The sequence below is a fragment of the Dromiciops gliroides genome, chromosome 4 (assembly GCF_019393635.1).
Source record: "Dromiciops gliroides isolate mDroGli1 chromosome 4, mDroGli1.pri, whole genome shotgun sequence".
In the NCBI taxonomy this organism is placed as follows: Eukaryota; Metazoa; Chordata; class Mammalia; order Microbiotheria; family Microbiotheriidae; genus Dromiciops; species Dromiciops gliroides.
In genome coordinates this window covers 327,286,292-327,304,625 of record NC_057864.1, presented here as the reverse complement: position 1 = coordinate 327,304,625, position 18,334 = coordinate 327,286,292, and the positions used below count along the sequence as shown (strand labels likewise).

Genomic DNA, 18,334 nt, shown 5'->3' with positions numbered 1-18,334 from the left:
CTTTAATTTTTTGATGGTAGAAATTGTTTAGCATCCAAATGGTTTCAAAATCATTTCTCACGACATGGGAAAGAGTCATATATTCCTTTCCTGATATTTTATAAGAAAAATAGCATATCAATTTATATTGTAAAGGCTCTTTGCAGTTAGACGGGCAGAACACTTCTTACCTTTCTTAAGAAAAGCAAGCTTAGGCTCTAGAAGCTACAGAAAAATCGGTGGACACTAGTACCTTGGAATTCATGGATTTGCTGCACGCATGGATTTCTACTGTCCCAGTTCATAACACGTGTGTGTCCCAGAGAATGTATAGTATTAATGTGAAGAAAAATAAACTGCAATACTCTTTCAGCATGGGGCTGCTTTTGGTCCACCACAAGGTGGATTTCATCCTCCTTATTGGCAACCAGGACCACCAGGACCTCCAGCACCTCCCCAGAGTCGAAGAGAGAGGCCATCATTCAGGGATCGCCAGCGTTCACCCATAGCATTACCTGTGAAGCAGGAACCTCCACAAATTGGTAGATATTAACTTTATTTAGTGCACTATAATCAGCCTGATTTCCTCCTCGTGCAAAGTATGAGTTCTGTTGAGTTTTGCTATGGATATTATATAAAAGTTTTGGCTAATTTTTATTTTTAAGCTTTGTTTTTACTGTTCTCTCCACCCCCACCCCCCCTTTCTCTAGTACTTTAGTGGCAGCATGGCATAATGGATAGAAAACTGTTGTGGTAAAATATGAAAGTTTTTAACAGTCGGTTAGGATAACTGAAAGACGCCAGTTTTTCAAGGACCACCCTTTTGGGGAGGAGATGAACAGTCCACCTGCTGCGCATGTCAGACTGCCTGCCGGGTTTTTGACTTCCGGGGTGGAGAGAACGGGAGTAGGCCTTTTTGCCTGCTTGGCGGGACTCCTGACGGTGCGGCACAGACGGTCTCTCTCTCTCTAAAGGTGGCCTTTTCGGTTTGGTGAGTTTTTATAAGGAATATAGACTAAGCCTAGACTTAAGACGATTTGTATTGTATTTCTATTTTCCTATCCTTCTAATCAACATCATCTTGTGACTACCATACAATAAAGGCTCTATCTAGAAAACCAGAAGCTTCTTCCATTTACTAGTCTGGGAGATAAATTAAGGGAAAAGTTAAGTAGGGGAGATTTAGGATCTAATATCCAATTTTAATCTCACACTGTCCTCAGAACTAAAAGCACCTAGGCTCAAGTCTTGCCTCTGACAGTTAACTGACTGTGTGACCCTGGGCAAGTCACTCAACCTTCTCACTACTCTGATCATAAGCTTTGAAGAAGAGCTGTTCATTAGTAGAAGGTGTTTCCTCATTCAGAGGCTTGGTTATACTAGTGAAATCAAGCTCTTTTCTTGTCCTTAGCCCATTATCTTCTATCTCAAAACCATTTATCATTCCTTAATTTCTCCTCCAGAGATGTTCTCACCAACACTGGTCCCTCTACTTATACCTTTGAGCTCACTCCATCTTGTCTCTCTTGGTCCTGTAAATCACCCCCTCTCTTTTGCTCTCTTTTTCTAATCTTTAATCTCTATTTACTGGTTCTTAACCTTCTATCTTTTCTCCTTCTCCCTCTTCCTCTCCTTCTTAAATTCCCACAAAGTTACTTATATTCATTGTCTCTACCTCCTTGCTTCTCATTTCTCAATATCTTGCAGCCTCATCACTCAACTGACACTACTTGCCAAATTTACCAGTGATCTCTTAATTTGTCAAATCATCTTTTCTCATTCCTTATCTTTCAGGACCTTTATACAGCATTTGAACACTACTGGCTATACTCTTCTAGTTGGGTTTTCTGGCTCCTGATCTCTTGCTTCTTTTCCTATCTGCCTGATTGCTCCTTCTCAGTCTTAGTTGTTAGGTTCATTGTCCTGCTTCTCAATTCTGAGTTCGTTTAGTGTTTTGTCTTGTGTACATACTCTGTTTTTTATCACACACACCCCCCCCCCCAGTGTATACACATACACACATTTATGGAGAGATAATTAAATGCATATAGCCTTAAGCACCTCAAATTCAACATGTCTGAAACAGAAGTTATTTCTCCTCTTTTCCCCAGCCTATCCTTATTCCTAACTTATTTCTTTTATTTTTTTTATTTCTTTTTTGTTTTTTAGTGAGGCAATTGGGGTTAAGTGACTTGCCCAGGGTCACACAGCTAGTAAGTGTTAAGTGTCTGAGGCCGGATTTGAACTCAGGTGCTTCTGACTCCAGGGCCGGTGCTCTATCCACTGCGCCACCTAGCTGCCCCCCCTAACTTATTTCTTTAGGAAGAATCACTTCTCAGAATCTTGGTTTGGAACCTCAGAATCATCTTCAAATCTTCACTTTCTCTCACTACATATATCCATTCATTTGCCAAGTCATATCCATTCTGTCTCCATAACCATATCTGTTCCTTTCTCTTTATTAATACAGCCACTACCCTAGTTTAGGCCCTTATCATTCCTCTTCTTGACTATTGAAATAGCCCTTTAATTAATCTCTTTGCCGCAAGTGTTTCCCCTTTCCAACCCACTTTCTACATAGCTGTCTGTGATATTTGTAAAGAGCACAGGCTTATTATTCATGTTGCTTCCTTAACTCAGAAAGCTCTAGTAGCTGCCATTATCCAGTGGCCTCTAAAATAGAATATATACTCTCCTGTTTTCATTTAAAGCCCTTCTTAGTATGACTCCAGCTTACCAGGTTTATGGTACGTTGCTATGACATTTCATCTTCTGTGTCTCCACCTTTGTGTAAACTGGCCCCATGGCTAGAATATGAGATTATAATGTGACCCTGTTGAACTTCACATTTTATAATCCCTAGAGTCCTTCAAAGATAAATTCAAATACCAATTTTTACTTTCAGCTTTCTTTAAACCACCTTCCATTGCAAATTCCTTTTCCTCCAATCCTTGTTTTTAATTCATATATATTTTGTACTTTATTTACATTTGTACATGTTACCCTTGATAGACTTTAAGCTCCTTTAGGGCAAGGCCTTTTATAATTTTTTTCCTTAGTATCCTCCCCCCCTACTTAGCACAAATAATGCCTGGCTTATTGGTTGGTTGATTTTTAGCATGCATCACATACTGGGAAATGAAGCAGCAAAGAGTAATAAAGTTGACAATGTTCTATTTTAAAGCTAAAATAATTTAAATGAAAAAATCCCTAAAAGTTCTAGACTGTGCCTTCATCATGGTCAAGTTCTAATGTAAAACAATTATAAAACATCTTAATATGTTGCTGGTGGTTGGGTGTTTGTCATACCAATAACTGAAAAAATATTAACTTAAAGCTTATAACCGATATTGCCTACTGTTGACAGGTAATGAACTATATTGAATTAATATAGTAAGCTAACATTTCAAATAATTTGCATTCGGGAAGCAAAAAAAAAAGTGATATTTAATGATATCAGAAAGTCTGCTCTTAATCTAGTAGACACTTGAGGACTATTCATCTTTAAAATGTTAACTTTATTATTTGACACATGCATTCATTTATTTTGTTTTTAAATGTTTCTTGATGCCTCCCTTTTTATATCACTGTCATTTTCCAGTGATTAAGTGCCCCCCTCCATTTGGAGCAAATAAGTATAATCAAACAAAAGAAATTAACCCATTGATTTTGTCTGAAAATATCGCCATTTGTACTTATAGTTCACCACATCTCTACCAAGAGGCAGGAAGCACACTTTACTATTAGTCCTTTAAAATCATAGTTGCTCACTGCCTTGATCAGATTGCTGAAGTATTTCAGTGGTGTTTTCCTTTATATTATGGTTGAGGCATTTGTTCTGCCTTTATTGACTTCAGAACTTCATTTTCATAAGCAATTATCAAATATTTAGTATGTACAGAGTATTTTAGTAGGCCGTGGGACCTACAGAATTTAGGTAAAAGACCATCCTTGCCGTGATGGAGCTTATAGTCTATTAAATTTCTCCTCAAATAGCTATTGAGTCTGTTCTTAACTTAAAATTCTTATCTAATTAAAATAAAATTAAATGTCATTTTAGGAAAAAATATAAAATGTCCTATGAAACTTTATTTTTCTTGTTCTATCTTAACAAGGATAGTTTATCAGAAAAATTCCAGTACAACAAAAATCTGTTTCATTTAGTTACTTTTTCATTTTTTTCCCCTGGGACTGATATAGGGAGGCTAGTAAAGAAGGGAGGGAATCAACCACAAAAGTGAACTCAGAAATTTTGGTTTTTATTTCAATTGATAGAATTGTAAAAATTTTCCCATGTGATGCAGATGCAGTAAAACGCAGAACTCTTCCAGCTTGGATTCGTGAAGGTCTCGAAAAGATGGAACGTGAAAAACAAAAGAAATTGGAAAAAGAGAGAATGGAACAGCAACGTTCACAACTATCCAAAAAGGAAAAGAAGTCAACTGAAGAAGCTGAAGGAGGAGATGGCCCTCGTTTGCCTCAGAGAAGCAAATTTGTAAGTTAAATCTGACTTTTAGTTAAAGAAGAATAGTTTCACAACCCCTGCAGCTCATAAATCTTGTTTCATTTAATACATTTTTTTAAATTGTCAGTTAGAGAAATGTATTTAGTATGTATCACAGAATCATGAATAAATGCTCAGGCATTCCTTCCTTTCTTCCTTTCTTCCCCTTCCTTCCTTCCTTCCGTCTGTCCTTCCTTGTCCGATGAGGGTTAAATGACTTACCCAGGGTCACACAGCTAGTAAGTGTCAAGTGTCTGAGGCTGGATTTGAACTCAGGTCCTCCTGAATCCAGGGCCAGGACTCTATCCACTGCTCCACCTAGCTGCCCCTCAGGCATTTCTTAATTGTCATGGATGAGGTGATGATTCAAAAGTCCTTTGCCCTCAGGAAATTTTACTTTGTAATGTCTGGAGAAACTGAAGTGAAAGGGACAGGGAGTGGGGATAGAGTATCAGAGTGGGGTCCAGGTAAGGGAATTTTGGACAGGGGACATCAGGGATTTTTAAGTACAGCTGAGAACGGGCAAGTTTGTCTTGTGTTTTTTTTTCCTGGTAGCATTGATTTCATTTTCCTTCCCAGTGTTCTGGGGGAAAGTGAGAAAAGGGGCTGTAGAGTATATGTGAGGTATCCAGGGTAGATGGCAAGATTTGCTTGCTGGGTAGGTTCTGGTGAATGTTTGCCTTCCTCCCTGATGAATGGCTGGCTGGAATGCAAGGCATGGTCTGGGATTAGTTAAATGTAATAACTCATCCTCATAGTAGAGTACCAAAGCTGAGTGATTAACTTGTTACCCTAGGAGTTGAGGCTTGTTCTCTGAATCTGGATGGTTGCTACTTCTGATGGGAAGGATGTGCAGGAGGAGAGTGGGATGGGACGGAGTGACAGGGAAATATCATCACTTGTCTTCATAAGCTCATTTCATTGTTTTGTATCCAACAGAGTGCCTAGTAAGATAGCCGGCTCAATACTTGTTGCTTAATTTAATTTTTGGAATTAAAGAAAGGGTAAAAGAAAAAGGATACTATATTTCTGAAAGATTGCTTAATTGGGATGTTGGAAATGTCTAATAAACATTTCCTAATAGAGCTATAAACAGAGCATAAATAAGAAATAACTAGTGCCTTAAGAGAAATTCTAAGATGTTTGTCTAAAAATGAGGATATGGAAATGAATTTGTCTTCAAGCAGACTGTTTCATTGTGATGTTTGTGTATATAATTATTCTATTTATTAATATATTCAAGCACCATTCCTCCATTAACATCCTTTACATATGCCTAATTGTAATGTTGAGGACCCTTAGTACTTAAAAGCTATGCAGAGAAATCATCAAACTCCTTTCTAACCTGGAGAGATTTTGAATGTGGGCTCCCAGTACTAAGAAATTTGGCAAGAATACCTTCTTCTAAGGCATAGAAGAGTTGCAATTGTAATTGAAGATGATCATCATACATCCTTCAACTACTGTAGACTTATATATAGTATTTGGGATGAGATATTTTTGCTAATATGTTGTACTATTAAGGTTTCTGCCATATAATCAATCACCCTTCATTCCATTTGAAAATTATTATTATCATCATTATTATTATTAATATTAATAATTTTAAAAAAAAATTTTGCGGGGCAGTGAGGGTTAAGTGACTTGCCCGGAGTCACACAGCTAGTAAGTGTCAAGTAACTCAGGTCTTCCTGAATCCAGGGCCAGTGCTTTATTCACTGAACCACCTAGCTGCCCCATCATTCCATTTTAAAATGTTGTAGGTAAGAGTTGAGGTAGTAACTTAGAACCAGAGAGATTTCTCAGTTATTATAGTGTCTGTATCCTATGATGAAAATTTGATGCTATTATGGTGATGGACTCTATTATTGGTAGCAGTCGGTCTGTCTGAGAAAGAACATACTTCCTACCCATTTGCTATTGACATGGTAGTCCTAATAAACTGAAAAAGGTTTTAGGCATTAAATATGGCTGTCCTCTTGCATCTATCCAAAGATGCTGTAATGTCCAAGGCAAGATGACTGCATATCTCTGCCTCCCTTAAATACGGTTCACTTGCAAATCAAGATCTAAACCTCCTCAAGAATAAAGGACAAAAAAAAAAAGAATAAAGGACAAATAGCAACAACCCAAAGATCCCATAATGTCCAAGGCAATCAATCATTTTAGGAACCTATAGTGATCTATAACTTTTATAAAGAAATGATGATGCTGACAAGTGACTGGATTGTCCGTTGTGTGCATGATGTGATCTTAGTTCAGCTATAAAATAGAAAGATGTTCTGTGAAAATTTACTAACCAAGCAAAGGGAAACAAGAAAATAATACAACCATTTTTCAATTTGCTTTCTTTCCATTTTAATTTTTTTCTTTTGTCTCAAAATTGTAGAGTGTAAATTAATGCATGTTGAACAGTACATTTGTTTTTGTTAGAGGACAGTTTTGCTTTTTATTATGTTTAAGACGATTTGAGATTTTTTGAATTTGATGATTTATAAGTAGATGATTTTACATTATAAAATTAATTTAACATGCATGTACTGTTCTTTTATAGGATAGTGATGAGGATGAGGATGATGTTGAAAATGTTGAGGCAGCAAGCAGTGGGAAAATTACTAGAAGTCCATCTCCAGTTCCTCAAGAAGAACAAAGTGAACCAGAGATGACAGAAGAAGAGAAGGAATATCAAATGGTATAGATAAAGTGTTCTTTCCATTTGTTTGGAATTTTATTTATAAGAATATATCTACTGTTGTTGGTTGTCCATATACTAGTCTTTTCTTTTCCTTTCCCTTCTTTTCTTTTTTCTTTTCTTTTTTTTTTTTGCAGGGCAATGAGGGTTAAGTGACTTGTCCAGGGGTCACACAGTTCATAAGTGTCAAGTATCTAAGGCTGGATTTGAACTCAGGTCTTCCTGAATCCAGGGCCAGTCCTTTATCCACTGCTCTACCTAGCTGCCTCTGTCAGAAACTATTCTAAGATTGGTATCTACTAAATACCAATATAAAATGCTACAAAATTATATAAATTTTTGCTGGCCAAATCACATACCATAAACCCCATTAAATATTATGTACAATAAAAATGATAAAACACAGTATGAAGGAAGGAAACATTTATTAAATATCTCATTTGATCCTGACAATAACCCTGTGAAGTAGGTGCTGCTATTATATACCTCATTTTGCAGTTGGTGAAGCTGATGCAGATAGGAAATGTGACTTGCCTAGGGTCACACAGCTAGGAAGTATCTGAAGTAGGATTTGAATTTGGTTCTTCCAGACTCAAGGCCCAGCACTCTCCCATGCATCACCTAGCTGCCTAGCATGAAAAACAAACGTTAATTTTATCACCATGTAGTAGTGCTGCATAACAATAACAGCTTATTGTTTAGCACTTTAATATTTGCCAGGAATCATAGAATGTTAGATCTGGAAAGGGCCAGAGTACTCATTTTACAGATAAGAAACCCACTACTACTTTATACTACCTTTTTTTTTTTTAAACCAGGAAGTACTTTTAATCTTAAATTGCTTTTTTGGGGGGGCAGCTAGGTGGCTCAGTGGGTAAAGTACCGGCCCTGGATTCAGGAGGATCTGAGTTCAAATTCGGCCTCAGACATTTGACACTTACTAGCTGTGTGACCCTCGGCAAGTCACTTAACCCTCATTGCCCTGCAAAAAAAAAATGTTGTTTTTTCTCCATAATATAATCTTTCCTCAGGAATTCCTTTCTAATGAATGAATGAATGACTAATTTCAAAATTTGAACAAAACTCTCTAAATAGTGTCATGCTTTATAGGTAGCAAAGAGCTTTTTCTGCAGTTCTTTTCTCCCTATCACAAAACCAATAAATTCCTCTTTTATTTCTTCCATTCCTACATTATCAATACATTTTAATTGTTTTTTTTTAGAATTTTATTTTCCAAATTACATGTAAAAGCAGAATTTTACATCAATTTTTTAAAAAAACTGTGTTCCAACTTCTCTTCCTCCCTCCCTTCCTACCCCCCACCCCAAGAACTCAAGCAGTTCAATATAAATTATACATGAGTAGTCATGGAAAACATCTCTACATTAGCTAGGTTGTGAGAGAAAACATTAAAAACAAAAATTCAGATTAAGGAATTGTTTAAAAAAATGTGTTTCAATCTGTTTTCAGATACCATCAGTTCTTTCTCTGTAAATGGATTGCAATTTTCATAAGTCCTTCAGAGTTATATTGGATCATTGCCTTGCTGAAAATAACCACGTGCTTCCCAGCAGATCATCCTACACTAATGCTATTATTTTGTGTACAGTACATTTCTCTCTGCTTCAGTTCATGTGGGTCTTTCCAGGTTTTTCTGATAGCATCCTGTTCATCATAACTTTTATATAGTACCTTAAATTTAACAAAGAATTTTCTTCACAATAGCCCAGCCGAGTAGGTACCATGTTTTGCCATTGTTGTCAATCATCATAACTATTTCCCTCTGTCCTATTCCCTTCCAATGGTATTTACTCTATTTTCACTCACTCCCCCACTCCTTCTCCCTCTTCCCCTCCCCTCCATAAGCTTTTTTCTTGTTTCCTTCATGTGAGCTACCTCTCCCCAGTCCACCTCTCCCCTTCCCCCTTCCCCCTTCCCCAGTCTATTCCTCCTACCCCTCAATCCTATTTCAAAGATGCCATTATGGGTTAACTAGGTGGCACAGTGGACAAAGCACCAGCCCTGGACCCAGGAGGCCCAGAGCCCAAATTCGGCCCCAGACATAAGACACCCCACCCTGTTTGCTCCACCAAGAACAAAGATAAACAAAAAATAAATGCTTTTTTTTTTTTTTTTGCAGGGCAGTGAGGGTTAAGTGACTTGCTCAGGGACATACAATAGAGCCTCTGTTCTTAACGAGAAAAGGGATAGTATAACTTGGGGATTGGGGGATAGAAAAAGAGAAGTCCTTTTCTGATATGTTCCTTGCATTTTCTAGTCTGTAAACTGATCTTGACTGAAAAATGGTGGCTAATGTACATTATTAAATGCTTGTAGAGAAATCTTGTAGTACAAATAGAAATTGTAGCTGTATGCTTTTGGAGAACTTCTGGGCCTCTTTTCGAGTTCATAGAACAGTGTGCCTAGGCTTAAGTGCATTTGTAATGGTGAGTTTCTGAGATGCCACTTTCATCATCGCACTTTATTAAAAAGCCAAGTTGTGCCATTTGCTGTGATAAAATTTGTGTTCTGGAATTTTAATATTCAGAAGTAAAGATTCAGTACCTTATTTAAATATATTAAAGCATAAATCTATACGCTTGAATTTCTTGGGTGTATTGCTAATTTTTTTGAAGAAAAAAAACATGTTTGGAAATGATTATTTTTTCAATTTGACTGATTTAACCCCTTTAGAAGTTAATAGAAAGTATGTGTGTTTTAGTTTTTAAGTTCAATGACTTTACTAGTAAAAGCAATCAATAAATTTCATACTGTCTAAATATTTTTCCCACAGATGTTGTTGACAAAAATGCTGTTGACAGAAATTCTCTTAGATGTCACGGATGAAGAAATTTATTATGTGGCCAAAGATGCACACCGGAAAGCAACAAAAGGTATATGTGGGCTGTTTTTTGTTGTTGTTTTTACTATCCTATGTTTGGATATTCTATTCTTGCATGGTTTTTTTGGTTTGGTTTTTTTTTTTTTTTGCTTTTTTTTTTGGGGAGAGTTTAAACTTTTAGCCACTCTTTATACATAAAACAAACCCCTTAAGTATTTTGGTCTCATCTAAAATATTAGAGCACAAATTAGCAATCATATGATGTTGTCCTGTGCATTGTATTGTGAAAAATTTCAGTCATTCATTTTCTTTCATGTAACCCTTTTTTTGTTTAGCTATGATGGTACTGATGTAGACATGTTACTAATATTAGTTTGTATTGAACTGATGAGATGAATTGTGCATCAGTGCTTTGTTGTCACTGCTTGTAAGTTATTATAGCCATGTAACAATTTTCCTCTCTATTTTTGAGTATCATTAAAATCAAGAAAAATTTAAAGGACAAAACACAGAAAAAGACATATGAATATATTTATCTTTGAGACCCTTCCCCTTTGTAACCAATATTAGTTCACATTTAAATTCTAAAGTTTCAAAGCCAGACCTGCTCAAACTGGTTTTAAATGAATGTTATGTTTTTAATGTTTCTTCTCTCCCCACAAAGCAGCAATAGTAGTAGATTTAACAATACCATAGAATCTCATGACTATGAAATCGTGGCTATTTGTGTTAACATGTTGTTCCTGTTGTTGATGTGATACAAAGCTCCTGCAAAACAGCTGGCACAGTCCAGTGCACTGGCTTCCCTCACTGGACTTGGTAAGTATTTTCCATATTTTTGAGAGGGGGCTTAATGGGGAAATCACACTTATCTTGCCTTTCTACATATTCTATTTTGAAATTGTTATAAAAGTAGGTTTTAGGATTTATAATAACCATAAAGGTTGGTTTATTTTTCTTTTGGCTGCTGTTTTTAATTTCTAGAGCATAAATTCACACTTATAAAAGAATATTAACTTGATGGATAAGTTATAACAATAGGAGCAAATTGTAATAGAGAAGAATTCTTTCTTGTATTAATTGCTCCTAGGTTGACCAAGTTTATTTTTAAGTTGTAATTAAGGCATCATAATATACATATATATGTACATGAAATATGCATATATATGTATGCATATATAGTCATGTTCATAACTAATGCATACATAAGCACTACTGATTTTCTTCTTTTGAGTACTGTCATATTTAGATAGAGTGCACAAAATCAGTTTTTGATATGGTAGGGAAAAAAGCACCCATCTTGCCATCATAATCCTAACTAGTGATGTGTTAATAATGTGCTATTTGCATGATATGTGACTATGGCCTTAAAACCTTTAATTTGCTATTTCAAATATCCTCACTTTAAATTGATCATTGTAAAGATTGAGAAAAATGGGCAAAAACAAGTACTTTTGTCATGATAATTACTTGGATCACTTCACGGTGGGGAATGGTTTTAGGACAGTACTATGTAGAATGGCTGGTTGTATCCAAATTTTTAAAAAGCTTAGCTTGAGGGGGCAGCTAGGTGGCAGTGGATAAAGCCCTGGATTCAGGAGGACCTTTGTTCAAATCCTACCCCAGACACTTGACGCTAGTTATGTGACCCTGGGCAAGTCACTTAACTTAGCTTGATATCTGGGATTTCACGGTTTTGTACAACAAAAGAATTATCCCATAAATATTTTCAGGCTTAGTATCTTAGTTTTCTAGTGGTATATGAGTTGATTTAAGCTTTGATGATTTAAGCTTTGATGAGGCAGAGTGGTTGCCCTATCAAAGACTTCATAATTTCAAAGAACTATTGATGCCATTATGACCTTGCCTGGTTATTGAGAAATAGATGAAATATTCCAGAAGAATGGGTAAGATAAAATACTGGATAGCTATTTGACTCAGGGCTTTGCGGATGACAGTGACGTGTCTGCTTCTCCCCACCCTGAATAAGCAGCTTCTTCTAAGAAGTAGTGAAAAAGAGGAATAAACTTTCCTTTTGGCCCCTCAGATTTTTAAAAGTAAGATAAAATGTTTCCTTGTGATAGACTGGGCTTTATGCACGCAGGTGGACTGGGTGGTTATGGATCAGGAGACAGTGAAGATGAGAGGAGTGACAGAGGCTCTGAGTCATCTGATACTGATGATGAGGAATTACGGCACCGAATCAGGCAAAAACAGGAAGCATTTTGGAGAAAAGAGAGAGAACAGCAACTGTTGCATGATAAACAGGTGGAAGGTATGTATTTTTTACTTTAATCTATTTAGGTATCAAATATTTTTATAAATTAGTCATTTAAAAAATAAAAAGGATGGATTCGAGGTTGGTTTTTGAAAATTATGGTAGTATGTGATTTACTTAATTGTGTTTCAGTTATATTGCAAAATTTCAAATTCCACAGAGTCGAGGTGAAATACAATATTTTTAATTTTGGGCATGCTTCCTATTCCATTTCTTTGTTCCCCTTCCCTTAAAATTAAAAAACAAACAAAACATTCTCATTCTCTTAGATAATTGATTTTTGGGGAGTAAGGCATCCTTTGGGCATGCATTACTAAATATCTTATGTTCAGCTGGCATTTAAGTATATTTGGTATTTTTTAGCTTTTTATTTGGGAATTTAAAGTTAAATTTCTATTAATAATTTAAATTGTACAGTAATTAATTTCTTAATAAAATAATTTTGTTTACTGTAAAGTCATTTTGTTGGTTTCACTTTGGTGTTGGATCATAGCTGCCAAAGTGTACAGGTTGAGCCTGTGTGGGATGGATGTCAGTTGAGGTTGATAGAGCTCTGGCGAGTCCTAAGAATTGTAGTGGATCTCTTGGGGACTTTAATTTCAGTGTCTTTGTTATTTTTCATTTTTGTTTTGTTTTATTTTTGGTGAGGCAGTTGGGCTTAAGTGACTTGCCTAGGGTCATACAGCTAGTAAGTGTTAAGTATCTGAGGACGGATTTGAACTCAGGTGCTTCTGACTCCAGGGCTGATGCTCTATCCACTGTACCACCTAGCTGACCCTAATATATTTTTGAAACAAAGATGGGGGACATATTTTGTCAAGCAAGATTATTGACCACTGAAAGTGACCATTTGAGCTTTTAAATATTAAATTGTTGCTATGCCTTGTTAGAGAAATAGAGTATGATTTTTGCTACAGGTACCAAACTTAAAGCTTGATTTTGCGAGAGTTTTGTTCTGCTAAAGAGATTTTCAGGGATCTTCTGTTGTGGAAAAATATAAAATTTTAGAAAAATTTGAAAAAAACTTTTTATAGGAAATATCTAGTTTGATTTGCTTATCTTCTACAGTTGATAAAAACTGTTAAGGTTTATCAGCTTCATGGATTTTATTACTAATTAATTAGTGAATACATTAATTGTCTGATTATACCAAGGGAGAATAAATATTTTCTCTTGAAATGGCCACAGATGCATGTTCCATCCTTTTATAGCTATAGAATGGTGTTTTAAATAAACGATAGTCTTGTATGAAATTATTTTCTGTCCAGTTCATTATTCTTATCAAGACTTTTGGGTTTCTTTTCCAGAAGAAAAGCAACAAAATGAAAGGGTTACAAAAGAAATGAATGAATTCATCCATAAGGAACAAAATAGCAGTTTATCACTACTAGAAGCAAGAGAAGCAGATGGTGATATGGTTAATGAAAAGAAAAGGACGCCAAATGAAACTACACCAAATTTAGAACCAAAAAAAGATCATAAAGAAAAAGAGAGATTAGGAAGGAGTCAGTCAGGAAGTTCAAGTAGTGGCAGTACTAGCAGCAATAGTAGAAGCAGCAGTAGCAGCAGCAGCGTATCTAGTTCATCATACAGTTCTAGCTCAGGTAGTAGCCGAAGTTCTTCACGTTCATCTTCTCCTAAAAGGAAGAAGAGACATAGTCATAGCAGATCTCCACTGCATAAACCTAGGCGCAGTAGGAGTAGAAGTTACTCTCGTAGAGTTAAAGGAGAGAGTAATAGAGCTAGGGAAAAGGTAAGAGATAGAAGGAGATCTAGTAGAAATAGTATAGAGAGAGACAGAAGAAGAAATAGGACTCCTTCCCGAGAGAGACGTAGAACTAGAAGTCGTTCAAGAGATAGGCGAGCCAATCGTGCCACTCGGAGTAGAAGTCGAGAGAGACGTAAAGTTGATGACCAGCGTGGTAATCTCAGTGGGAGCAGTCATAAGCATAAAGGTGATGGTAAAGATCAAGATAGAAAAAAAGAGAGGAGTAGAAGTTTAGATAAAGATAGAAAAAAGAAAGACAAAGAAAGGGAGAGAGAACAGGATAGAAGAAAAGAGAAGCAAAAAAGGGAAGAAAAAGAGAGTAAGATTAGTAGCCAAGATGACAGGTTAAAAAGAAAAAGAGAAAGTGAAAGAACATTCTCTCGAAGTGATTCAATATCTATTAAAATCTTAAGACAGGATTCTAGACAGGAGAGTAAGAAAAGTTCTACCAAAGATAGTAAAAAACATTCAGGCTCTGATTCTAGTGCAAGAAGCAGTTCTGAATCTCCGGGAAGTAGTAAAGAAAAGAAGGCTAAGAAGCCTAAACATAGTCGGTCGCGATCCATGGAGAAATCTCAAAGGTCTGGTAAGAAGGCAAGCCGCAAACACAAGTCTAAGTCCCGATCAAGGTAGTATACTTTTTAAAGTTTTTTGTCTGAATTTATTTTTAATTTGACTGAATTTGTTCAAAGTTGAAAGTGTCCTTTCTCTCTCTCTTTTAAATGAACTCAGTTTGGTACTTGATATAATGATCATAGACTTAAAGTAACTTTAGTAAACCTATATACTTTTATTTATTTATTTTGAATTGCAGATTCTTTAGTCTAAAATGAATTTTATCTTTAAATTTTGTCTTTTCCCTTTATTTTTCAGATCACCATCCCCTCCCCGTCGTAAGCGCTGAGGAATGATGTGGCATGAATGCCATGATGTTGTTAAAAAATTCCATGAGTTTTAAGGGCTTGTCTCATTATAGAGGCACATTGTGGCTGTGTAGGTGAAAACAGAATCTTTTTTTTTTTTAATCTGTAAATAGGTGTATTTTTTCCAAATGCTGCTCCAAGTTACTTAATAGGATTTCTTTGTATTACATTTTTTTTCCAAAATAGTGCTTATTAAGAATATAAAACATACCATTCTCTCTTTCAGCTGTAATGTTCTTAAAATTACTATTGAATGTACTGTGATGTCAATAAAGCTCTTTAGTTCGTTTTTGTTAAATTCTTGCACCTTAATTTTATGATTTTTAACTAAGGAAAGTACTTTTATAAAAAGGCAGCTGGATTTTTGTATAATAGGTTTTAAAGGTAATTCCTAAAATGGTTTTAATCCATATAGTTTGTCAAAGTTTGTAAATTGTATTCATGGACTTGTCAAAATCCACCATTGAGGGTGTGAGAGAGGGCCAGAAATAGACCTATATTTTTCTCTATGGAAGTATTTAATAGCTTTCTAAGCTTTTCCTCCTATTTTGGATTTTCAAGTAAAATATTCTCTGTGTATAAAGTATGGATCACTCTGTAAAATGAAATTTGCTTAAATCAATCAAGCCAATGCACAGTAGGATTATTCGCAATGAACTGATCGTGTTTGACACTAATATTCAGCTCTGGAACTATACTATGAAGCCACCTACTTCTATTTTAGAAGTATATTCTGAATATGGGTAATTATAGAAATGAGATTCAATTCAATTTGTGGTGCTTTTTATTTATATTTTTGAAGTGTAATATGACCTCAGATACATTGAGAGATACTCTGTAATACAGACACACATCAGTTGCATAACATCAAAACTGTTAGTTTTCCTAAGAATTGTGATTAGTGGTATGGATCTAACAATTAAACCAATTGTAGGTTGGTGGATAGAACAAAAATATGGAGGCATTCTAATTTAGTGCCCAGTTGCTTCCAGGATATTATATGACAGTAACTAAGTTATTCTGTGAAGAAAAATGCTTTAAACGTTTTAGGGGCTTTTTTTGTTTTTGTTTTTGGAAGAAAAACATACAAGGTACAGTACACAGAGAATACATTTTAAAATGTTTCTTTAACATTAATACATTTTAAGAATAATGCCAGATTTTTGCCAAGGTCAGTGTTTTCTCAGAATTAAAGATAGAAATAGATATGTATAGTGTGCTCTTGTACATCCTACATAGGTTCATAAATTTTGGGCAATTATGCATTTATCTAAAAGTTTACAAGTGGCTGAATAAATGCATGTTTATCAAAATGACTGTTTTACAGTGCATTTAGTTCTGATATTTATAAAGTGGAAAATTCATGGAATAACTTCAACACAGTTTGAAATTATGTGGTTAGTCACATCAGGCATCAAAATAAAGGTAAATGTGCAATATGATGTTTCTCTTTAGATTAGTTAATACATTGTACATATCTTTAGACTCCTGATTAATTTGTAATAGCTCAGTTGCATAAGGTTTTTGTATCTAAACATGCTTTTCCAGAACAAACTTACAGTGAAAATTATTTTCAGAGTAAAATTCTACAGGGAAACTTAGCTGGCACATTTTTGGCTAAAACTATAGCCAAAACGAATATTTAAATTTTATATACTTAAACATTTTGAAAGCTTCTCACCACCTATAACTGTGGAAATTGTTTCTTTAGCACAATCATAAATGTGTGTGACTGTCAGTAAATACAGCAATATTATAATGATATACTTGAGTTTGATGTTTTCTAAATTTCTGTGGATAATTTGCTAAGTTTTATCATTGCATTGGCATGTAACATAGTTCATCTTAACATGTAAGCAACCAGCTGTCATAAAATAGGGTGTCCATGACTGTGAGAATTCTAAAACGTATTCCTAGTTAATTAAAATTCATCATTATATCATTTGGAAAAGAAACTTGGCAAAATGGAGGTAACCCATAAATTAAGACAAAATTAAATGCTTAGAATGGTCATTGGACTAGTAATGAAATGGAGTACTTTACCCCCAAAATCTTCCAGTATCTTAATAGCATTTGCTCTTGGGGATGGGGATGAAAAGGAGAACCCTTTTCAACCTTTCACAAATCAAAATACATGTAGTTTGGTTTTGGTGATCATTAGGTTTGTTTTAGGGTCTAGAACAGAAAAGATGGTGTGGAATCTCACCAGTGTAAACATTTTCTGCCACTGAAATTGGCTTTTAGATGGTCAGTTCATGAATATAGTACTGAATTGTAAACCTACTTGGATAAGAATTGTTAACACTAGGAGTTTCAGGAAGGACCTGAATCATAACTGACCAAATATCAATGCTATGTAATAGGGAGGGCTAAAACAGTTAACATTCTTTTTTTTGTAAACTTTGATCTTTTAAACTAACAACAATGAATATAGGGAATGTTCTCAACTAGGATTGTTCTCTTTGATTTTTAAGTTAAAATGCATTTAATGCTAATCTCTACACATGTAAGAAATAGAGGTAGGCAAAAGAGCATTTTATTTGGACTTGGGGAAAATGGTTTTTAACCTGGATTTTAAGTTATATGATAGGGGAGCTGAATTTTAAAATGGGTCAAGTCCTAGCCTAAACTGTTTTTATTCCATGAATGAAAACTGATTTTATTGTTCAGAATTCATATTAACACATTAATAAGTAAAAACATGTCTATATTAGGCCCTGAAATATAATTTATGACTTATATTTTTATTGTAAAGACAATCATTTAAGACTCCAGGTGTCATTCCTTGAGATTTGTAATAAAAAAATGTAAAAGGTTTGTTCTGCTAGATCATAATTGCTATAAGGATGTTTAAGTATGAAGAAATTTTATATTGGGGTAATTTAGTTAATATACAACTTTACAAATTTAAATGAAACACATCATCATCTAATCTGTTTCATTTGGTACATTAACATGTATCCTGAAGCCATAAAGCTTTTCATATTTCTAGAGAGCAATTTCCAATTAAACTACTTGTCTTTTAATTAGGTAGAGGAAGAACTGATAAGATTAAACCATGTATCTAATTGATTTTTGCACAATCTCATGAGAAGAAAACCATAAGCAGTTGCCTATTTGTAGACATCTCAGATTGGGATAAACAGCACAGTGATGTCTATCAACCTATATTACTTTACATTCAAATTTAAGTACTATTGAGAAAATCTAATGGCTTTCAATATTTAGTCATTTAAGAATATCATTGAAGAAAATGCGTGTTTTCCTGAGATTAGTATCTTATGGTGTGAAACACATGAACTTGTCAAATCAGCTATTGTTAGGTATAAATGTTTCCATTCAACAGCA

The 18,334-nt window shown here is 35.0% G+C and overlaps 1 protein-coding gene across 1 annotated transcript in view; it reads left to right on the top strand.

Moving 5' to 3' along the window:
- Window positions 1-16,992, top strand: part of PNISR (PNN interacting serine and arginine rich protein) — a 42,818-nt gene extending 25,826 nt beyond the window's left edge. The window contains exons 6-13 of the mRNA XM_044000806.1: window positions 353-521; window positions 4,284-4,474; window positions 7,038-7,175; window positions 9,970-10,069; window positions 10,783-10,836; window positions 12,122-12,292; window positions 13,603-14,692; window positions 14,937-16,992. Coding sequence (XP_043856741.1) covers window positions 353-521; window positions 4,284-4,474; window positions 7,038-7,175; window positions 9,970-10,069; window positions 10,783-10,836; window positions 12,122-12,292; window positions 13,603-14,692; window positions 14,937-14,967 — 1,944 coding nt within the window. The 3' untranslated portion in view covers window positions 14,968-16,992. The remainder of the gene's footprint in view (window positions 1-352; window positions 522-4,283; window positions 4,475-7,037; window positions 7,176-9,969; window positions 10,070-10,782; window positions 10,837-12,121; window positions 12,293-13,602; window positions 14,693-14,936) is intronic.
- Window positions 16,993-18,334: the final 1,342 nt, after the last annotated feature.